Source organism: Panicum virgatum, chromosome 4N, assembly GCF_016808335.1.
Source record: "Panicum virgatum strain AP13 chromosome 4N, P.virgatum_v5, whole genome shotgun sequence".
Taxonomy (NCBI): domain Eukaryota; kingdom Viridiplantae; phylum Streptophyta; class Magnoliopsida; order Poales; family Poaceae; genus Panicum; species Panicum virgatum.
This window is the reverse complement of record NC_053148.1, coordinates 42447884-42470796: the sequence shown is the minus strand read 5'-3', so window position 1 is coordinate 42470796 and position 22913 is coordinate 42447884. Positions and strand designations below refer to the sequence as shown.

Genomic DNA, 22913 nt, shown 5'->3' with positions numbered 1-22913 from the left:
CCGTAGGGATCTGTCGTAACCTCGCATCACACTGTTCACGCGCTTGTCCGGAGGCTCCGTCTCCAGGCTCGATCTGCAGCAGCTGGCGCCTGTCTGAATTCGCTCTGAATGTGCCGGTACGAATGCTGGAGATGGGTGAACTTTTGTACGGTGTGGCCTTTGATGTACTGCGAGAGCATTGTTATCCAGACTTGAGGGTGCGGCTAGGTACAGTAACTTTTTCCATTTGACCATGGTAGCTAGACGTGCAGTGACTAGTGTACTATGACTGGCCATTAAAACTACAGGATGCCTTCCAACTCAAGGATGCAATGTGCTGGGTTAAAGATCCTTTTAACCCTGCAGGTACGTACGGTCCAGCAAAGAAGGTGGTCTTTTGGATAAAGCTAGCAAAACAGGAGTAAACTACCAAAAGATGAATCTTTTTACCCTAATAATGTTTGTTTAGGGCAGCCCTCAGTCTTAGCATGAGCCCACCCAATAACCCAAGATTCCACAGGCAGTAATTACTAATTAATCAACCAACCAACATCCCCACAGAGAGCCAATGATGAAACCCTACCTAGATCGATGCACCCTGCAAGAGTCTCTGAAAGTTTTTGAAAAAGGAAAGAAAAATGCATATCAGCATATGCACTCGAACACAGAAGGACAGCATCAGCAGTACAGTGCATCATAGGAATCCCAGATGAGATGAGCCACTTTTTTTACTCGCCTTTGCCGTCAGATCCTCCTCCTCCGATCCTCCTCCAGGCCAAAATCGATCTCACGCTCGCATCATGGTGACATGATGGTGGATGATCCGATCCCTCATGTGGCCCGTCCTGCACTGCACCTCATCACATGCAACGCAACGCCCCATCAACAAAGCTAGCTATCGCGGTTGAAGAGAGAGGAGCAGGTAGAGAAAGCCTAGCTTGGTCTGAACTCTGAAGCAGGGTGGGTCGTGCAAGGCCGGAGGGACCCCGATTCGACCCAGCCATTTTCACACTCGCGTGCCTCACATAATTTGGTTGTAGTGTTGATTTGTTATGAGGGAAAATTACTGCTGGTTGGCTGGTGGATGGTGGCTGATACTGATTTGGTGTGAGTGAATGTCACCTGAATCTGTTTCACATGTTATGTCGACAAACTCACTGCGTGGCGGAGAGACTTGCTGCCTCATTGCCACGTCAGTTTTTTTCAGTTAGATGTGCCACTGACACGTAGGATCGACTGTATGTTCCTGCATGCTTACAGGTGATGAAAAAAACACCCTGAAAAATACTTTTCCATTATTTATTGACAAACTAGCTGAATGTACTAATGACTTGTTTCCAGGACAAAGATCAGATGGACAAGAGAGCACGTCTTGGTCGTGTACCGTCTCAATCTGTAGGTACTTGCTTTGCCTGTACACGTAGGCATATATCACTCGACCACCATGCATGCATTTATTTGACTCTCCGATCCGTCCTTCTGATCGAAAGGCCAGGCCACTGCACTACAGTGCCAATGATGTTGACAAAGTAGTTATTACAGGCAGCTAGCTCCAGTCCATTGCAGCATGATTTTCAAAATTATGACACTCTAACTACTGTCTCGATCGAGTAGCATCATCATCTCGCATATGCATGTATTCCGTCCAATAACGAAAAGTACTCCTATATGCTTTGTCCGTACCACAGCAACCAGCTGTCCGTCCATGACGTTAAACAAGCAACAAACTAAACTTCAGCTGGGTCACTCACTGGATATATTTCCTCGACATCAGTGTGAAAGCGACTGCACTAATAATACACATAGCTAAACTAATCCTGTTGCCAACTTAAACGTGATGGCAAAAAAAAAAATGCATGTCGATCGTTGGATGGACGACCGAATCAGAACCGATGGATGGATGGAGAGCACTGCACGCACGAGCCCGACCACCCAACAAGCGTACACGCCATGTGACGAGCAAAGGAAGATCGTGTGCCGCGCGTACGTACGTGGGCACTGCCAGTGGCGGATCTAAAGGGGGGCTCTAGCCCCCCTACCGCCTGGGACACCATGGAGCCCCCTGGATCTCAGGACTTCAGGAGCTCGAGGAAGAAGAAGCTTCAGCCCCCTGTACTTTATTCCTGGATCCGCCCCTATGGCCACCGCCCACTGCACGCATATGCAGACGCCACTGCACGCATAGGTAGCTGACTTAGTCACTTCATTGTCGTCGTCTCCCAAAAGGGACACGGGAACAGCAGGAGGCTATGCTAGCACTAGCAACTTGGCATGCATGGAGCCTATGCAACAAGGACGGCGAAGATGCATGCATCGTCAGGTCGGATTCGGATCGGATCGGATCCTCCAGTGCCTTTTCACATTGGAGAGGGAGCTAGGCCACTGCAGCTGTTTGCATGCACAGTAATGTGACAAGACAACCGGCCGGAACTCCTCTTCGGCTCTTCCTCCCCCGGTGCTGCTGCCCCCTGCACATCTCACTCAATCATATGGAGCAGTATCAAGGTTATGATGAAGGAAGGATCATTGTTTGCCATTGATTGCGTGGATGAATTTGGGTCGCCCGTCAGGCCGGCCGTGCGTTTATCCCCAAGGACCAGTTCGTGGTGGCAGTTGGCAAGGTTCTGTTCTGTTCTGTTCAGATCATTTGCCGGCCGAGGTACCTGTTCAAGTGTCAGTAGTAGTGTGTACAATGTTCACATTTCTCTGCCGTGTGTAGAATTCTTGAATAATTGACAATTAAGCTATAGTTGTGCTTAAGTGTAGCACCGTCTCTTGGAAAATATAGCATCGACGAAGAGGTTTGATGACAACACTTGGTGTACGTGTTGTTGGCCCGTTTAAGAGGGAGGTGAAGTGCGTAGGGTCATAGAAGAACATTGTATATATGTGTGTGGCTGGGGAAGCAGCTGGCTCTCCATCCGTCAACGCCTTGCTTCTTGGCGCCACGTGGGCAATGCAAGCGCAACTGACGTATGAAAGCGCCATCCAGCCGCCGGCGATCTTTCGAGTATGAACCAAGCGTCCGTTTCCCGTCCGAGACCAGAAAAGCTTGGGAGGCGCCCGACCAGCAGTCCGGTACAGTACCAAACTCCAAGCCCTGCCGGCGATGGCGACCCGACCGGCCGGTGCCCTGGCCCGGGCACGGCGGCAGGCCGGAGCTCAGCGTCAGCGCCAGCCGACGGGCCCAACCACCTTCCTCCTCCTGCTTCTGCTGCAATACGTATCCATCATCCATGGCATCGATACGGGTACAGGGGAAACGAAGAAAGCGAGGTCGTCAGAACACAGAGCTAGACAGCGACGCGTGCCCTTCGTGCCGTGCCGGCGGCCGGGAGGGCCCCGACTCCGTTCGAATTTTTTTTTTTGAAAAGTTGACTCCGTTCGAAAATTATTTATAGCGGTAGAGGAGCGTGGAATCTGAACCCCCGGCGTTTTCCCGGGCGAGCACGCGGCCGTTTGGGGAATCTGTCGCGGAGCCGCGACCTCGCCGGCTTCCTCTCTCCGTTCGGTTCCCGCACCAGCCACCACACCCACCCGGCGCGTCGCTTCTTTATTCCGCTCCCACCCAGCCAGCCCGCCCGGCGGCCTCACATGCTGCTCATTGCTGTCGTTGCCAACCCCTCGCGGCCTCACTCCCTGCTCTAAAATCGAGTCCTGATCCAGGCAGCGATCGTGACCCCAGGCCGAGAAAATCGACAGCCTGGGTTTGCTGCCTGGCTCAGGCAGCTGATCGGAGGCAAGAACCAAACAAGCCCTACCTGCACCGGCTCCCCCATCCCATCCACCACCTCCTCCTCCTCGTCCTCCTGCTGCTCGGCCCTGAGCTGACCGCGACGGGAGGGCGCTGAGCTACCGAGACAGCTCCCCGGTCGGCTCGGCTCGGGTCAACGCGTGCCGCGTGCTCGGCGAAGGGCGGAGGAGGAGAGGGAGGGCTCCCCCGCGGTGATGCCGGCGCTGCTGGGTACCTAGGTAGCTCGCCGGGGCGGCGATGGAGGGGACGAAGCGCGGCGCGGGGGGAGGCGGCGGGCCGGTGGCTGCGGTGGCGCTGTGGCTGCTGGTCGGCGTCTCGCTGAGCCGCGGCGCGGCGGGGCTCAATGCCGACGGGGCGCTGCTCATGTCCTTCAGGGCCGCGGTCACCGCGGACCCGCTGGGCGCGCTGGCCGGGTGGGGCTACGACGCCGCGGAGCCCTGCGCCTGGAACGGCGTCGTCTGCAAGGGCTACCCGCAGCCCGACGCCGCGTCGGCCGCCGCGAACGTGACCTCGGCCTCCGCTACCGACGGCGGCGGCAACTCGACGGCGGCCGCGTGGAACGGCACCGCGGCGGCGGGCGGCCTCAACGCGTCGCTGGCGGCGGCCACGGTGTCGCGGGTCATCAGCCTGGTGCTCCCCAACGCGCAGCTCTCGGGGGCGCTGCCGCCGGACCTCGGCCGCGTCGAGCACCTGCAGCACCTCGACCTCTCCGGGAACGCCCTCAACGGGAGCCTCCCGCCCACGCTGCTCAACGCGACCGAGCTCCGCGTGCTCTCACTCGCCGGGAACGGCATCTCGGGGGAGCTCCCGGACGCCGCCGCGGCGTACGCGCGCGGCCTCCAGGAGCTCAACCTCTCGGGGAACGCGCTCGCGGGGCGCCTCCCCGCCGCGCTGTGCAGGCTGCCGAGCCTCGCCGTGCTGGGGCTCGCCGGCAACCGCCTCGCCGGGGAGCTCCCCATCGGCGGGCTCGGCGCGCTGGAGCTCGTTGACCTGAGCGGCAACGACCTCAACGGCTCGCTCCCGTCGGACTTCGGGGGGAGCCGGCTCCGGCTGCTGAACGTGTCGTCGAACAAGCTCGCCGGCGCGGTGCCGACCGAGCTGGCCGCCGTCGTGCCGGCGAACGCGACGGTGGACCTGTCGCGGAACAACTTCACCGGAGCGATCCCGCAGGCCGGGCCGTTCGCCGCGCTGCCGGCGGCGGCGTACGAGGGCAACCCGGACCTGTGCGGGCCGCCGCTGAAGCAGGCGTGCTCCATCCCGTCCTCGCTGTCGAACCCGCCCAACGCCACCGACTCGCCGCCGGCGTTCGCCGCCATCCCTAAGAACCCCGCCCGCGCCCCGCCGGGAGCCGCCGGGCAGCCGCAGGCGCCGCGCGAGCAGGAGAAGCTTCGCCCTGCGGCCATTGTCGCCATAGTCGTCGGGGACATCGCCGGGGTCGGGCTCCTCTTCATGCTGTTCCTGTACGCGTACCACGTCCGGAAGAAGAGGCGGCAGCGGCGGGAGCAGGACCCGGCGCCGCCGATGCAGCACAAGAGCACGCTAGGAATCGACGGCGTGGTCAAGACGCTTGACATCGCCGGAGGCAAAGAAGACAAGGCGTCGACATCGATGGGGTGCTGCATTGGCCGACGGAACGACGGCTCGGACAGCTCCGAGTGCTCGGTGTCGTCGGATGGCGAGGCCGACGACGGCGAGGACCTCAAGAAGCGAGGAAGCCTCATCGGCCGGAGCACCCCGCAGGACCACGGCAGCAAGAAGCACAACCCGCCCCAGCAGCAGGCGCCCCCCGCGCCGGCGACGCTCGTCACGGTCGACGGCGACGGCGAGCTCGAGATGGAGACGCTGCTCAAGGCGTCGGCCTACATCCTCGGCGCCACTGGCTCGAGCATCGTGTACAAGGCCGTGCTCGCCGACGGCACCGCGCTGGCCGTCCGGCGCATCGGCGAGAGCGGCGGCGCCGACAAGCTCAAGGACTTCGAGGCGCAGGTGCGCGCCGTGGCCCGGTTCCGCCATCCCAACATCATCCGGCTGCGCGGCTTCTACTGGGGCGCCGACGAGAAGCTCCTCATCCACGACTACGCCCCCAATGGCAGCCTCGCCAACATCGCGTTCAGCAGTAAGTCCTTCGTCTACCTCCCACCATTTCTTCATTATTACCACATTCAGCACTAAATTTTGCTCAAGCACTGCAAAGTTTCTTAATTTGATGCCGACATCTTAAGCAGAACTAGTGATTCACTTGCAGTACAGTTCATAATCTCGACCTTCAATCATGTGCAAAGTTTGGCTGCAACTGCAACGGCTTAAATGCGCATTAGTAGTACTAATCCATCTATTGTTCAGATCTTAATCGTGCTGGTCAGAGGTACTGATTGTACAAAATTTTGTCATTGATCACATAAATCACTGCAATTCTTGATGGCTCCTTGGTACTGTCAGTCCTGTTGACCTACAAATCAAGCAAAAGTCTGAAAGAACTGTGTTTGGTTGCTCGAGTAGCTGCAAATTTACTCTGATGAATGCATAACTTTTTTTTCTCTGAAAAGGAGAATGCATAACTCATTGGCATTGTATTATTGTTGCAACGTTGGCTTGATCTGGTGATGACCGGGGGTGAGTGTGCAGGGCGGTTCGGGGCGTCGTCGCCGCTGCACCTGAGCCTGGAGGCGCGGCTGCGGATCGCGCGCGGCGTGGCGCGCGGGCTGGCGTACATCCACGAGAAGAAGGGCGTGCACGGCAACCTGAAGCCGAGCAACATCCTGCTGGGCGAGGACATGGAGCCCTGGATCGGCGACCTGGGCCTGGACCGGCTGCTGTCCGGCGAGGCGGCCGGCCACCGCGCGGGCGCGTCGGCGCGGCTGTTCGGGAGCAAGCGGTCGATGCACTCGACGAGCAGCCTGCCGGACCTGTCTCAGATGCCCGGGCCGGGCGCGAGCCCCTGCGGGTCGGCGTCGGCGGCGGCGGCGGCGTCGTCGTCGTCGGGCGCCCCGTCGCCGTACCAGGCGCCCGAGTGCCTCAAGAACCTCCGGCCCACGGCCAAGTGGGACGTGTACGCCTTCGGCATGGTGCTCCTGGAGCTCCTCTCCGGGCGCGTCTACTCGGAGGTGGAGCTCTGCCAGTGGCACGCGGGGCTCGTCGCCGAGGAGCACGGCCGCGTGCTCCGGATGGCCGACCCCACGCTCCGCGGCGAGGCCGACGGCAGGGAGGACGCGCTGCTGGCGTGCTTCAGGCTCGCCTTCAGCTGCTGCGCCATGGCGCCGGGGAAGCGGCCCGCCATGAGGGACGCCGTGGTGGTGCTCGAGAGGGCGGCGGCGGCGTCGCCCGGCGCGTCGGCCGGCTCCAGCGCCGCCATTCCTTGAGAGATAAACTGACCTCGGGTCGCAATAATTTTTACTGCAAGGATGGTGGTGGTGGCTGTAATCACTGGTGGCAAGTTGAGGTTTCTTTCTTTGCTAGAGCGTGTAGATCTGTCACTAATTTTTGGAGGTGCCGCGAGATTAACCTGCTGATCCTTCGTTTGTGATTGTGAAATTTCAAAGCCGTGCGTTCTACCCTGCGATCTCGCCCTCGCGCATGCCCAGATCACTGCCTGGTCGCCAGGCGCTAGCGGCCAGTGGCATCGGCATGTGTCCCGGCCCCGCCGCCCCGGCCGGGGTCCTGTGCGCACGGCGGACGGCAAGCGACGGAAATGGTGGTGCCCGCCACGCATGTCTGGTGTCTGCTCCGCTCCTGCTTCTCTTCAGTGCTCTTTCTCGTATTCCTTCGCAGCACGATCCATGGTGGTGCCGTCGCCACCACCATTGCCGGGCCTCTTCCTCGTCCTCGAGATGGACATGGACCACAGGGCAAACCATTCTTGGGGAGGTTGGGGATGGTGCAAGCGTTTAGTGCTTCGAGCAGCGTGTAGCAGGCGGCCGTGTCGCCCGGGGGTGGCAGGGGTTTTTCTGCCGGCCCGGCCTGCCGTCCTTGCGCTGGCTGCCCTGCTAGTGCTAGTACTCTCACCCCATGGGCCATGGCACGTGGTATCGGCAGAGGTTAAGCCAGTTGCCACGGGTTTTCTTCCTAAACTCAGCTGGTAACAGGTTAAAATCCAGGTCGTGACCTCATATGCCCCGGGTAATGAGGTCAAACAAATGTGGTAAAAGACTAAAGGCGCGTTTGGGAAAACTCCGGCTCCGGCTCCGCACATCGCTTTCGGACTGGAGAAGCCGGAGCCGCACCAAATAGTTGCAGCAGTGGAGCCGCTCCTAACCATCTGCAGGAGGAGCTGGAGCCATTTTTGTACTATATTGGTGGAGCCACAAATTGCAGCTCCGTGGCTCCGGCTCCGGCTCCACACACGGAGCCCTCGGCGAGGAGCCCAAACAAACGGGCCCTAAAAGGTTCATGGCGGGCATGCGCCCCAATGGCAGCATGTTTGCTGACACAGTTCACATGCGGCATTGCTTAGAAAAATGGGGGTGGTATGCAGACAAGGCTTGTGAAACAAGCTAGGCTCGTAAAGCAGGTCAGCGTGAACTCTTAATGGTCAAGAGGATCGTCTCCGGCCGGCCTCAACTTTTTGGAGTGGTGGCTCCTCTTGCGGCAAGGGCTGTCGAAAGAACATAAGAAGGGGCTAGACACTGCTGTAATGCTAGTGTCTTGGATGATTTGGAAAGAGCGCAACGCCAGGGTCTTCAATGGCACCCAGCAGGGCTTGAGTCAGCTTGTTCAAGGAATTCTCGAAGAGGGAAGCAATTGGATTCGAGCTGGTGCAAGCAAGCTTGCGGGGGTAGGTTGGCCTCACCAGTTGAGAACGAGTAGTTTTGTTCCTGGCTAGGCTGCTTTTTCATGTGCCTCTCGGTTGTTTTGTAGTGCCGTATAGTCTTATTCTTGCTTGTTGAGGTGTGCGTGCGCCCCTTATGGCCCGCGTTGTAAAAAAAACTCATTTCCTTTCTTCTTAATGCAATGATACGCAGCTCTCCTGCGTATTCTCGAAAAAAAAAATGGTCAAGAGGATCTGAATGAACTCTGAAGGCGCGTGTGACAGTAAGAGTAGTGTGTGCATATTTAAGCATATGCTTCGGCCACACTGCTAATGCACATGCATAGCATTTGCTCCTGTGCGAGATGCATGTATTTTGTACTCGAGCAGCAGCCTTGACTAGCATTTCCCTCCAGTCCGTGGCATAAATAGAACCAGTCAAAACAACCAGATAAATTCCACTTATATGATTGTATACTCTGATATTTGTTTGCAATTAGATCCAACAGTAAAATAGTAGTGTTAAATTACGAGTGAAACAGATGAAGATGGGGGGATATACTGGACGATAAGATAATGGATTATCATAAGAGTACGTCACAGCAAATCCAGCCTGCAGATCTCTACTATCGCATCAGCATTATCTTTCATTAGTTTACAAGAACTAGTACAAAAATATGAGGGAGGAAGCTTAATCAGATCTCACACCATGTGTGAGTTAGCCACCCAGGGTGAGCAAACTTAGAGAAACAGAATAAAAAAATCTGCATAAAAAATATACAGGGCAGAACTCCAAGTTGAGGTTTACCTATTACCTTGATGCAGACATTCTCTAAAACTCATCAGATAGCTGTCTGGTTCAGAGAGCAGAAAATAAGCAGCTTTTGTCTATGCTAGCAGGTGGTCAAACATGACGTTGCCTCGTCAGTTGATCAGGAACTTCTTTTGGCATCATACTGGGAGTACTTGATCACATGATGCCGCGGACACATACACGACCATGTGAATGGTTCCTCTGCAGTATTGCAGAGGAGGTTGTCCATGAAATGCATCATATCCGATGGGAGGCCACTCGAAGTGCTTCCGGAATCTGGACCTACAATTTCAGGCGAGTTCTTACTACAGTGCTATGTTAAATTTGATGGCTCCTCTTCATTTTTCTTCTTCTTCTGAGGCTCCTTATTACAGTGCTATATTGAAACTCCAGAACAACAAAATGCTCTCTAGTCGAGAGGACAGCTACGAACAGATAGAATCACAACCAATGAACATAGTTGCTCTAGTGACTGACAGTCGGGATGCTGGTATGCTACTGATTTGCCAGGGACTACATATGTCACTCTGTTACTCAAGATAAGCATACATTAACCAGCGACTTGTATAACATGATGAACTCTTCCTGTGATAGATAAAGACTTCAAAGTACTCTTAAGCAGTATACACCGTTCCCTTTCAGTATGACTGTAAACCAGCTTAAGTCGTATTATTAGAATGAATACTTTCAACGAATTTGGCATACCTTAGCTGTACATCAGGGTTGGTTAAAGTCTCCACTCTCCAACTCGGAGCGGCTCTTGAGATCGACATGGCTTCTGTCTCAGGTTAGGATAAGGGTGCTCTCGCGCGTGCGCACGAGTGTTTGCATCTATGATTCGAAGAAAAAGTCTAGCATATAATGTCCAATCTCTAAATGCAAAATTAAGAGGTTGTCTAATCTCTGTGTCTATCTATATAATGTCACCTGCTTAAATTACATTATCTCGCAGAACGAAACAGCTCTGACGGCAACATAAAAATATCCAAACAAACCCACGGTACAATTCCTGCACCCCAGGCTTCAGGGTCGCCGAGAGCTCACTGCCAAGAGCGCAGCGAGTCCAGCTACCAACAAGCAAAGGCCAGAGCTGGCGCCGGCCGCCGTGGCGCCGCTCTTAGTGCTGGAATCATTTGAAGACGGTGCAGCTCCATGACCACCGATGGTTACCGGCGGCAGCGGCGGATCCACGACGTCGGCAGGTTCTAGCACCGGCACCGGACCCTGCGCCGGTGGCAGTGCATGGGGGTCTGTCACGTTGAGCAAAGACCCGGGTCTTGGAGGCATGACAGTGTAGGTCAGATTCTTGCTGAAGTCACTGCATGGGCTCCCTGCATTGCATTCACAACAGGGAGATTGAAGAAATGTGTAAGCTTCTCGCTGATACAAATATGGACAATATAATGTGAAATACTAGCAGTACTTACTGAAGTACTCGGCTGCCGTCGCAGGGAACTCGGTCACGATCCCATCAGCCATCAGAGATGAGTACAGCACGATCTCCGCCATTGGGTTAGCGCAGAAGTCGAATGCAAGGTTCATGAACTCGTCCCTGAGCACCCCGATGTACACTGACAGGTTTGCGCTGTGCATCTTGTTGATCACATCAGTGAACCGCACAAGGAATGACCCTTGTGCCTCGACAACTGAGCCACGGCTGATGGACACAGCGTCCGCAAATTTGGCCACCTCCTCCACAGACTGCTTGGAGGCGTCGCTGATCATGTGGCTGATCTGGAGTACCCGCTTGAACCCTGGGAACTTACTGAATGCTACAAGCACGGCGGAGTTGTCGGACGCAATGAGGACCTGCTGCCTGGTCTCTTTGTCGTAGCTGGCATTGACGAGTGCACTGGAAACAGCCTCCACAATGCCCATGCCTCTGGTTGCTAGGTATGGAGCGTTCTGCATTGACCACAACAGCATTCATCTAAAACTCGAAATGAATTAGAATATCACGTAAGAATGGGTTTAAGAAATCTTGCTTACACGAATGTCAACTAGTATGCCAGAGACGTTACTTCTCTTTGAGAAGGCCAGGAAATCAGCTAATGCCATGAGTTTCCCACTGTTCTTTGCTGCTGGATTTCTTTTTAGTCCTTCTTGATTGAACGGGCCAACAAGGTCAGCTGAAGGGACCAAAATGAAGTTGTTAGCGTGGAACATGCTAGAATTCTTAAGCGAGAACTTGTGGCAAAGAAAATGGGGTTATACTTACGCTTTAGGGTTTGGATCTCACTCCATGAAAGATCAAATGAGAAGATGCCAGACCCGTTCTGTATTTCATTCACATTGGCAACTTTTGTCGTGAACATTGTTGCCGCTGTTGTGCCTTTTGTAAGATCTGGAGAGTCCATGCAAAATGGCACAGCATCCTTCGACATCTGTACTGAACAGTCGATTATATCTGTGCCATCTTCCACTGCTTGTCGATATGCAAGGTCAGAGGCACCAGGGAAGATGCCACTTGCACCATTGTGGGTGATGATCAGTGGCCTGGTATCATCTAGTCAAGTTCAGATGTTAGGTCATTGCAAAATGGCAAAAGTATCAATTATGACAACAGGTTAAAGGACAAGCTTCTTACTTCTGGGAGGAGGAAGAGGGTTGTCCTTAGTATGTGCTAAACAGGCTGCAAAAAGAAAGACAAAGACCCTAAAAAGGTTAAAGAGTGCACAACAGAATCAAGACATTTATTGTTTTCAATGACCAGGTCAGATTACAAGAAATGTCTTGTCGAGCATAACAAAATGCAAACAATGTAGTGGTAATTGAACTACTCTCCTTATGTGAACATCAGTTAGCTTTTCCAAACATGTAGTGGTCCTTACCAATGGCTGCTGAAGCTGTGGACGGGAAGTCCGTGAGGACACCATCAACAGAGAAGTCAGAATTATCAATAAACTGCAAATACTCGGCACTAGGATCATAGCTGTAGTTGTAACTTGAGATGAAATCATTGGCAAACTTAAATGCATAGACCTCCAAGCCTAGGGCATGAGCATCTTTCACCAAAGTAGTAGCTGGCTGCAAGTACTGATCCTTGTTCACAGGCCAAATGTAATTCTTGGGGACGAGAATTCCAGAGGCAAAAGTCTTGACTGATTTCAAGTCCTTTAGAATGGCTCCATAGGTTTGTTTTGTGGAAGGTTCGATGAGTTTCTCATCAAGAAACCGTAAAATGAGCTTCACATTGCTCTTCCTCAGCTTCCCACCAAGGCTTTTAAGGAATCCAACTTCAGGTGAGGAGACATAATTGACCCCAAATTCTTTCACTTTAGATGATATATATTCTACGATATTTAATTTGTGATCTAGGAAGAACTGGCCATACTACAAATGGGAAAGTAAGAACAGGTATTAGCAGGAGTATAGTTTAACGAATGTGAATCTGATAGTCTAAATACAGGGAAGAACTATAGCTAGCAGTGAAAACATGCTTACCTGTACATTAATCCAAAGTTGAGCAGGGTTGAGTCCTACTACATCATCAACAAGGTTCATTCCCATGGTGCCATCAAATACGCTCGGGCGAGACAGAACATTCTGGATCACTATGGGACGATCAGAGTGTGACATGCTAAGTCAATACTGATTAGAGTTAGAGCAAGAGAAATTAAATATGGTAAGAATCCCAATCGTACAGGTACTCCATAACGGAAGGACATGCAAACAGTTAATTTCATGACTTTCGTGAATAACTTCAAGCAGACAGAATAAACAAGACCATGACAAACTTCTTGGAAAGTTGCTCAAGTTATTTTTACTCACATGTAACATTGTCCGTTAACTGATTTGAAGTGAAGTCGACTGAAAACCATCCATGCAGAGCTTCTCCATTCACTTTGTATGTCTTGGCATTCTTAGGGAAGACCTCAGCTATTAGAGTTGAGTTGTCAAGTGCCAAGCCAGTCATGCAGAATCCAACATTGTCACTAGAAAGTTGCAGATCACAGAAAAGAACAGCTTCAGGAAGACTATTCACCAGGGCAAACTGGTACGCAGATTGGCTTGAATCAGGGAACAACCCAGAGTACCCACCACGAGCTATGACTAATGGAGGAGCACCTATAGAGTAAGAGGGTCAGCAATATCATGCTGTGCCATGCAATGACTGCATAGAATTGTTCAATCAAATAATTTTGTTTTAGAAATACAAGGCGCTAGCATATTACCACTTAGAGTCCGCCATTTCTGTACTGGGTCCTTCAAAGCAGCATTAGCTCCGTGAAGCAATAGCAGGATAAGAAACATATGAGAATATCTTACTCCCATTTGGTTTCGGAAGGGCACCCTGCATTAGGAAATAGCTCTGTGAGATGTACATATGGAAGAGTTACGCACGAGAAAAGCATAATGCACAGACATTGAAACAATGACATCTAACAGATGAAAACTGAAACAATTTGCCATAACTGTAAACCAATATCTACTTGATGCAAATAAAAAAATTAATAAAACAAGGGCAACAGCATTCAGAATCAATGGAAAAACACAAAAGGTCAAATGATCCACTGCAGGAACATAACCTCACACCGCATTTGAGGAATCCAGACAATTCGGTGTGAGCCTTTTGCCTTTTCACATTTTCTTTGTAATAAAAGATTAAAATTTGAAGAAACAAGTAAATGAGAAACTTAATCTCAGAATGTATGAAGAAACTAAATAAACATGATAAGGAAAGAAAAACCAACTACGTTCATGAGACTTTAACTTCTTGACAAAAGCTATCCACCAAACCCGTAAAAGAAGGGCTTAAACTCTCAATGCTAGACTGGGGAGAGGAGACAAAAGTGGAGGTTCTGTCAAGAATCAAGACCAACCTTCTGTCAAGGCCAACCAAAGTAGTGCTAAAACTATCCCTCTCAAAAGGCCACCCACCAGTTGGGAGCGTTAGCTTAAATAACTAACTAGCACACATCGTAACTTATTTAGTAGCATCTTTGGCAGAACGTGGAAGAGATAATTATCTTGACATGGGTGAGAAAGAATAACAGCTCTGTACTAAATACTTATGGGTGGTTTCTTTCTAAGGTGATTATGATGTCAGTCAAAAAGTTGCACAGTTTCTATTGTCTTAACTCTCACCTGCTTTGAAACTCACATAGAATTACATGTTTCAGGAGCAACTTATGACTATTGAATGTACTGGTAAAACTGGCATAGAGATATTTTTTCTCCTAGTAAATTCCTCAGACAAGTAAGAGCGGAAATAAGCTTACCTCAATATATGGTTTGAATGATTCTTTAGCACCCTCAATATTTTGTATCTTCCACATCAGCCGCCAGGATCTGTCAAGATGGCTGCCACTGCCATGCTCCTCCTGAACAGGATCAACTGTCAGCCTGCTGTTACTGGCCTTGGTCGTGACATCCCCATTGTGATGGCCTGGATCACGGCTCAATAGCCATCATCCTTGTTACTCCCTCCCAGTTTTCTGAAAACAGGAAATGTCTACAAAAAATAGGTGGCCATACCTGTCCGCATGACCAGGACAAGAAGACCTAGAAGTACATAACTACTACTAGTAGATGGGTAATCAGATGAATTTTGCTAAATTTTAAAAAGGGCGGCCTGGTGCAAGTGGTAGTGCTTGCCGCCTGTGAACCGAGAGGTCACAGGTTCGAGCGGTGGTCTCTACATATTGCACGGTGTGTGGGAAAGACCTCCCGCTAATAACCTCCCCCAGACCCCGCACAGTGCGGGAGCCTACGGCACTGGGTACGTCCTTTTTTTAGAATATTGCACCCATCGTGTCACCAATGTCTCTATTGCTTTCAGCCAAATTTCCTCCAGCAGTGAGCTACATGGTTACAGCTCATCAACTGTCACACTCCAGGGCTGCCTCCCATGGATCTGTATCACTGCTAGCAACAATACATGGAGAAATCAATAGATCACAGCTGTACAGCATTGGAAACATGTTGGTTATTGTTCTAACGTTTGTATTGTATCAGGCCATCATTTTCTCCTTATTTTATTCCTTAAGTACTTGTATACCGATTAAATTAAAAAATCAGTGGAAGTGTTTTTTTTCCTAGAACACTGCATTTAGAAGAAGAAAGTATTGAAGTCAACACATCCTAACAGAGTAACAGATTACATTCGCACCACAGAAACATAACAAATTACCTACAGAAACAACACTAAGCTAAGGGCCAGTCGCAGCTATCTGCAATAAACCTTTAACCCCAGCCAAGCCCCAGAGGCGACCTTCTTTGCAGGCGATGCTGAAAACCGTTTGAAGGCTAGGCACATCACCACTGAAAACACAGTCACAGTCACTTCTTTGATTCCAGATCAACCAAGCTCCTAGAAAAATCAGTGAGTTTAGCCCAGGCTTCAACGGAATGTCAACCATGCCACTAATCTTCAAACACCAAATACACTATGTCATCAGATTGTGGCGACAAGTCCGGTAGGCAAAACCACCTAAACAAGAGGAAAAACATGTTTTGACTTTTGAGAAGACACATGACGTCATAATATGCTGAATATTTGTGTCATTTGATCACAGATTGGCAGCATTCAGGATGCGGCAACCCCCTTCGAGCTGTCCAACCAAGCCAAAGAAAAAAATTGGCATTTCCTAGGAGCCTATAAGTGGAAAAACTGTTAACCGAGCAGGACAAAAAAAAAAGCAATGGAACTTTCCTTAAAACTAATAATGACTCTTAGAAAATTCATTAAACCACCAAAGCATATCTGGAAAAGTCTATAGATGCCTAAGATAATTATACAAGCCGAACTTGAGAAGAAGCATGCGAAGAAGAGATTTTATTCCCCTTGTCCTGACATGATATTAGAAATAAGATTATCTAATGGATCCCATATCACAACTGGGACACAATTCTTAATTTCAATACATATGATATGATTTAGACACATCGAAATCACCACATTGCATTTCCAGCACTTAATATTGATCCCCTTAGATCCCATTGAGTGTGATCACAATCTGGCGAGGAGTAGCATAGTCTCGATGTTCACAGAGCCATATACCCTAAAAATTTGGAATGCTCAGTATTAGGTCCCAAATATAGAGCCAGGTGGCTAGGTTGATCAATACAGAGAGAGATACAAGGATACTGTAGAAGAGAATAATGACTTGTATTCCTCCAAACCCTAGAAGGGTGGGATATATAGATCCTCTAGATGGGTCTCTATACATGGGCTCACATATACACCAACACCCCCCTCCCCGCAGTCTGAACTATCGGCGCAGCGGTGTTCAAGACTGGACAACAAGAAAGCCAACACCCCCCGCAGTCTGAGCTATTGGCACAGCGGTGTTCAAGACTGGACAAGAAGAGAGTACAAATAGAGTACAGAGGGCAAATACCCCCCGCAGCCACAACTAGCCACCGGATACGTTGAGGCTGGAGCGAAACTCCGAGAAGGTTGAAGAGGACAGTCCCTTGGTGAAGATATCAGCAAACTGGGAGGTAGTCGCAGTAAACGAGCGTGCTCTTGGCGAGCGGGCTGTGGAGCTCCGCCAAGAGCTGTCGGAGCCAGGACGCCTCCGCCACGCCGTTAGCGACAGCCCGGTACTCCGCCTCAGCACTGGAGCGGGAGACAACCGGCTGCCGCTTGGACGACCAGGAGGCCAGGCCGCCGCCCAGGCACCTCAGCTCCAGGGCGCGAGCCGCGCCGCCGCCGCCGCCGCTACCGCTGGCTGGCTGCGCTGCCCTACGCCGCCGCGCTGGCTGCAGCAGCGGGGCCCGACGCGGGCGGGCCACCACCTCCTCCTCCCGGCCCGCTGCCAACCGCTGCCAACCGCTCCTCCCGCCTCCTTCGCCGCCGCGCAGGCCGTCACGCCGCCGCCTCCTTCGCCGCCGCGCAGGCCGTCACGCCCGCCGCGCAGGCCGTCGCGCCCAGGGACCCCGCGCGGACCGCTGCCTCCCTCACCGCCGCGTGGCCTGCGTTCGGGATGCCCCCCGCGGAAGCACCGTTCGCCACCGCCGCCTTCAGCAGGCAGCCGATCGCAGCCGGCACTGCTACGGCCGAAGCTGCTCTCGTCGCGGCCCTCCTCGCCGCAAAGACCCACTAGGCTCCGCCGTCTGGATCTGGATCCCGGACTGACCCCCTCCTTGGTGCTCCTCTCACCGGCCAGACCGGGAGTGGGGGAGGCCGCGGGCGTCGTCGGCGGGGCGGACGTGGTGGTGGTGCTGGCGCCACTACCTCTGGTGGTACTGGTGGAGGCCATCGGGGCACTCCGACAGCTCTTGGCAGAGCTCCGACCCCGACTCCGGCTCCCACTCCTGCTCCAGGCCCTGGAGGTACGCCCTGGCCATCCTTCAGTGCCCAATGGCCAGGGAGCATCCCGATGTGGCTGTTTCAGGGTCAGGGGGGCTCGTCCTTAGCTCCAGCCGGCGGCCATGCTCGCCGCTGCTGCTCCCCTGTTCGCGCCGTTCTGGACCCCGCCCGCTCCACCCAGCCAGCAACCGACCTGGCCTGGGGGGTGGGACTAGGCCGCACTGGCGCAGTCCTTCAGCGCCATGGGGCGGACGCCGCCGGTCAGCACCGAGTCGATCGCCGACTCGGGTGCCTCCTTCCACACCACCCCACATGTCGGTATCCTCTATTCTGTCCGACCCCCACACCCCTCTTGTCCTTCTTCCATCATGGTTGGTGACGGGTCTTGCCTTCCTGTCACCGCCGTGGGTTCTGCTCCTGTCTCCTTTCGTCTTTCCAATGTCCTTGTTGCTCCTCAGATGGTTCATAACCTTCTTTCCATTCGTCAGTTTACAGCTGACAATTCTTGTTCCATCGAGTTTGATTCTTCTAGCCTCACTGTAAAGGATTCGGCCTCCCGACGTCCGCTACTTCGGTGTGACAACACGGAGCCCCTTTACACCCTTCGCTTTCCTTCTTCCGCTGCACCACTCTCGTCTTCTTCTTCGCCCTCGCTGTCTTGGTCTGCCGCTTTTGCCGCGACGCCGTCTTCCACCACCTGGCACCGCCGTCTTGGTCAATCGTAGTACCAATGTTCCTGGTACTAGGGCTCCTGCTGAGCCCCTCTGCCATGCGTACCAGCTCGGTCGTCATGTTCGGCTCCTTTTTTCTTCTTCTTCGCATGCGACGCATGCATTTGATCTTGTTTACTGTAACCTGTGGACCACTCCTGTTCTTAGCCTTTCTTGCTATAAATACTATCTGGTGGTGGTCGATGATTTCTCGCACTACTCTTGGACATTTCCTTTGCGCGCCAAGTCTGAGGCCTTCCCCACCCTCCTCCACTTCTTTGCCTGGGTGTCCACTCAGTTCGGCCTCACCGTTAAGGCCGTCCTGTGTGACAACGGGCGGGAGTTCGACAACTCCACCTCCCGTTCTTTCTTCCTCTCTCGGGGTGTTCAGCTGCGTATGTCTTGTCCGTATACCTCTCCTCAGAACGGCAAGGCTGAGCGGATGATTCGCACGACGAACGATGTCGTGCGCACCCTTCTGATCCAGGCCTCTCTGCCCCCGCGCTTCTGGACTGAGAGCCTCCACACCGCCACCTACTTGCTCAACCGCCTTCCGTTCACTGCTTCTCCTGCTCCCACTCCACACCATGCTCTTTTCAGTACCCCTCCTCGCTACGACCACCTTCGGGTCTTCGGGTGTGCGTGTTACCCTAACACATCCGCCACTGCTCCTCACAAGCTGCCGCCCCGCTCGACTCGTTGTGTGTTCCTTGGTTACTCCCCTGACCACAAGGGGTACCGATACTTTGACCTCACCTCTCGCCGCGTCCTGATCTCCCGACACGTCGTCTTTGATGAGTCGGATTTCCCCTACTCCACCTCCTCCACACCTTCTCCTGACCCCGAGCTGGAGTCTCTGTTTCCGACTGACCCGATGGTTCAACCACATTTTCCTGTCCGTCCTTTCCCTGCAGATTTTCCCGGCACACCGGCGCCGCTTCCGGTGATCCCTGTTGCGCCACGTGCAGCCCCGGTGCCCGCAGTCGCGCCACGCGCGGCCCCCGGACCTCCAGTCGTGCCGCACGTGGACCCGGTGTCTCCTGCTGCGTCACGCGCGGCCCCGGTGCCTCTCCCTGCACCTGCGCGGTACGCTCAGGCGGTGCAGGTGTACCGGCGTCGCTCGGCGCCGACACCGGCGCCGCCGCGGTACGCTCAGCCGGTGCAGGTGTACCGGCGTCGTTCGGCGCCAACACCGGCGCCGCCTCCGGGCCCGGAGGCTCCTGCGGCGCCTACACCGGAGCCGTCGCCGCCGCCTTCTACACCTGAGCCGTCGTCGCCGCCTCCACCGGCTCCCTCTCGAGCCGAGCCGGCGGTGTACCACCCGCCAGTCATCCATCGGGATCCTCGGCATATCCATCCCATGGTGACTCGGCAAATGGCGTCTTAGGCTGCGACTCTCTCCGCCACAGAGGGCGAGCCGCGGGTCTCTCCGGTATCCTCCTCTGTCCGCGACACCCTGGCAGATCCTCACTGGCGTCGCGCGATGGAAGAGGAGTACGCGGCTCTCCTTGCCAACCAGACGTGGGACCTCGTGCCACGTCCGTCTGGTTGCAATGTGGTCACCGGCAAGTGGATCTGGACGCACAAGCGTCGGGCTGATGGCACACTGAAGCGCTACAAGGCTCGATGGGTTCTCCGGGGTTTCACCCAGCGGTCTGATGTGGACTACGATGAGACCTTCAGTCTAGTGGTGAAGCCCGCTACGGTGCGCACGGTACTCTCGCTCACACTCTCTCGCTCCTGGCCTGTGCACCAGCTGGATGTGAAGAATGTCTTTCTTCACGGCACTTTGTCAGAGACAGTGTACTGCTCTCAGCCAGCGGGATTTGTGGACTCGAGTCGTCCGGGATATATAGATCCTATATATGGGCATCTAGATGGGCCTCTATACATGGGCTCACATATACACCAACAGATACACACACCAACTCCACCACATGCATACACATGTGAGTGCCTCCTACACAGTGATCAGGGGAACCCTAGGCTCCTGGTGCATGCGTGTGCGCAATCCCACTGAAATGGTACGCTTGTGTCCTATCTAATTGGTAACAGTGAGTTACCTTGTAGATAAACACCAGTGAATTTTAGTTGCTTCTAATATTGACAAGATGTTGGAGTTATTAACCCCAACACAACATGCTGCAGAGCCTTAAAATCAAGTTCAAATTCAGGTCAAATGTAGGTAAATGGTACACAGAATGGACTGTGCTTAGAACTTCCCTAAATTCTTTATCCGACATTATCATTGTTCTCGATTAGGCATGTTGAGAACGAAAAACAGTGAATCAGTGATATTAGAGGCAATTAATTGGACTAGTCTACAAGTACATGCAAAATTAGATATTTTCATGCACCTGCCAAGTTCCCATGTTGAGACACCCATTGGTGATTGGAATCCTGATGAATATGCCAAATGTTAAAAACATGTTGGAGGCATCAAAAGTTATTGGGGGGAATGAAGGGGGTACACATACGTCAAGGAACAACCAAACATTGATGACTTAATATGTGCTGGCATGTCATCAGGTCCTGCAAACAGAACCTGATAATTAGTGAGTGATCTAACCATGTATATTATGGTCTCTGCATATACCTTACCAACAGCCACAGAAACAATGACACAAGTAATACACATCGGATCCATGGAATTTTAGGAAACAACAGCTCCAAATAAGGTAACAGTTTAAGTTTACTCAATGTTAACAGGATGGAACAAGCAATAGTTTTTTAGAAAAAAAAAGTACTAGTAGTAAACTTATTGTTTGCTCTTCTATCCTCAAAATACTAATATGCACAATTCTATAATCATAAGAAATGCCTAAGGTCCAGCCTTATCAGGCTTCAAAAAACTAACCTTCCATGGTGTGCCTCCATGGAGCAGATGGACCCTGATCAATGATCACAATTAAAACATGAACTGAGAGACCATTTTAGTTCGCCGTACATGAACAGAATTAAACAAGAAATATCATGACATTCACCTCTGGAACAATGCGACTAAGAAATGTTTCAGTGTCTGCCTGGACATCAGATTCATAATTTTCATTGATAGTAAGAGAAGCGCTTGTGTGCTGCACTGTAGAATATGACAATTTTACAGGTATTAAAATTTTGAGAACTGAAATATGCTCATCGGAGACTCCATAGAGAACAGCTGCCTGGACATCAGATTCATAATTTTCATTGATAGTAAGAGAAGCGCTTGTGTGCTGCACTGTAGAATATGACAATTTTACAGGTATTAAAATTTTGAGAACTGAAATATGCTCATCGGAGACTCCATAGAGAACAGCTAGCTAAAAATTCAAAGCAAACACAATATTGAGTTCCAAGGGTACATCTGTTATCTAAGTTTTATTTTCTTCTCTCTTATATTATAAACACCATGAAAATACAAGATCAATAATGCACAAAAAAATGGATTGCATACAGCATGAATAAATACATACAGAATAGGTGGGCCATGCCACACTTGAACTCGGTCAGGTCATCCCTTATCTCGTTTACAATCTGCGACAGACAGTAAACAACTTTAGGAGTAAGAGCAGCACCATCACAGGCAACTCAAGCTGTGCACGAACGAGAGGGGACGGGGGCGCGCGTGCGCCGGGAGTCCGGGAGGCACCTTGGGGGTGATGAGGTGGCAGCCGCGGCGCTGCGGCGGGAGGACGACGGTCCTCTGGGCCCATTTGGCGGCCTGGGGTCCAGCCGCCGACGGCGCGGAGGAGGAGGCGACCTCGCACCGGACGGCGCCGCGGCGGGGCCGCCCGGAGGCGGAGGAGATGGTGACCAGGGCCGCGCCGCGGCGAGATCGCATGGAGGCGGAGGAGAAAACGGCCGGAGCCGGCGCAACTGCTGCCGGATGCATGGTCGGATTGCGTGGCGGCGGCGAGGGATGGACGGGGCGGAGCGGGGAGCACAGCGACGCTGCCACGAATCGAATTTGTGGTGGCTCATCGTCACCGCCACGCGGTTGTTTGTTGTTCTCACTTTTTTGTGTGGGCGTGTAGAAATTTTTATGAGAACTTTTAAAATTCTTTATGTGATTTTGTTCTTATATAAAATTCCTTGCTCAATACAAATCTTATAATATGATTTCTTTTGTTTAAATTGGAGTGTGTTATAAAATTCATAAACTTTAAAAAATTAAAAAGAACGACGATTGTTTTGTTACTAGAAATATTTTTTTATAGTCCATATGAAATCATACACGGGCTAGTCGTTGTTCCTCTAGCCTTTAGCAGTCGTATAATATTTTTAGAGAAATTTTATTATGATTGAAAAAATAGAAATCGTCCATCTGATAAAATCTCAAGGTAAAAAGTATCTAGAAGTATTTAGGATAAAATATTTGGTATTTCTAAAATATGAGATCCAAGTATTATATTTTTAACATTATAAGTCTGTACGAAGGATAGAAGTATAAAGTGGGTTTCAAAATTAAAATTTTGTATTATTTATGAAGTTACATTATCAAGATGATATGCTTTGTATCCACTGTAAATAGGAAAAGTAAATTTGTTACTAATAGTTAGTCAAACTCCGTATCTAGTGTATAAGAACATCTCCAAGAGCTCTTGTATACTTGATGAGTTAGCCAAAAGAAGAAAAATTTCATCAAAACTCGGATCCAACAGATCTTGCATTTTACT

At 52.0% G+C, this 22913-nt stretch overlaps 2 protein-coding genes across 7 annotated transcripts; one reads left to right on the top strand and one right to left on the bottom strand.

Moving 5' to 3' along the window:
• The first annotated feature begins 3418 nt into the window (after positions 1-3418).
• LOC120671246 (probable LRR receptor-like serine/threonine-protein kinase At4g37250) lies at positions 3419-7264 on the top strand. The gene is made up of 2 exons (XM_039951529.1): positions 3419-5849; positions 6359-7264. Exons 1-2 carry the CDS (start codon positions 3971-3973, stop codon positions 7090-7092), a joined length of 2613 nt encoding a protein of 870 aa, XP_039807463.1. The 5' UTR covers positions 3419-3970; the 3' UTR covers positions 7093-7264.
• Positions 7265-10079: 2815 nt separating this feature from the next.
• On the bottom strand, positions 10080-22238 carry LOC120671247 (glycerophosphodiester phosphodiesterase GDPDL7-like). Of its 6 annotated transcripts, none has more exons than XM_039951530.1 (16): positions 21887-22238; positions 21711-21771; positions 21243-21337; positions 21116-21149; positions 20736-20790; positions 20616-20658; positions 14514-14615; positions 13467-13585; positions 13063-13359; positions 12736-12845; positions 12123-12624; positions 11879-11923; positions 11510-11797; positions 11281-11420; positions 10719-11196; positions 10080-10622 (listed from the first exon to the last, which is right to left on the bottom strand). In XM_039951530.1, exons 8-16 carry the CDS (start codon positions 13564-13566, stop codon positions 10315-10317), a joined length of 2268 nt encoding a protein of 755 aa, XP_039807464.1. In that variant the 5' UTR covers positions 13567-13585; positions 14514-14615; positions 20616-20658; positions 20736-20790; positions 21116-21149; positions 21243-21337; positions 21711-21771; positions 21887-22238; the 3' UTR covers positions 10080-10314. The 6 variants fall into 6 exon arrangements, with proteins under 6 accessions (XP_039807464.1, XP_039807465.1, XP_039807466.1 ...); XM_039951531.1 differs by having other exon boundaries at positions 14514-15889; positions 21887-22056; XM_039951532.1 differs by lacking the exons at positions 20616-20658; positions 20736-20790; positions 21116-21149; ... (1 more) ...; positions 21711-21771; positions 21887-22238 and having other exon boundaries at positions 13063-13226; positions 13333-13359.
• Between the last annotated feature and the right edge of the window lie 675 nt (positions 22239-22913).

What these genes read in the sequence shown, in the direction of transcription:
- LOC120671246 (XM_039951529.1), top strand. Translation starts at nt 3,971, where the DNA reads ATGGAGGGGACGAAGCGCGGCGCGGGGGGAGGCGGCGGGCCGGTGGCT. An exon ending in CGCCAACATCGCGTTCAGCA is followed by an intron (nt 5,850 to 6,358) that starts GTAAGTCCTTCG and finishes GTGAGTGTGCAG; the next exon opens with GGCGGTTCGGGGCGTCGTCG.
- LOC120671247 (XM_039951530.1), bottom strand. Translation starts at nt 13,566, where the DNA reads ATGGGAGTAAGATATTCTCATATGTTTCTTATCCTGCTATTGCTTCAC. An exon ending in CCCTCTTCCTCCTCCCAGAA is followed by an intron (nt 11,798 to 11,878) that starts GTAAGAAGCTTG and finishes GAACTTGACTAG; the next exon opens with ATGATACCAGGCCACTGATC. An exon ending in TGAGATCCAAACCCTAAAGC is followed by an intron (nt 11,421 to 11,509) that starts GTAAGTATAACC and finishes TGGTCCCTTCAG; the next exon opens with CTGACCTTGTTGGCCCGTTC.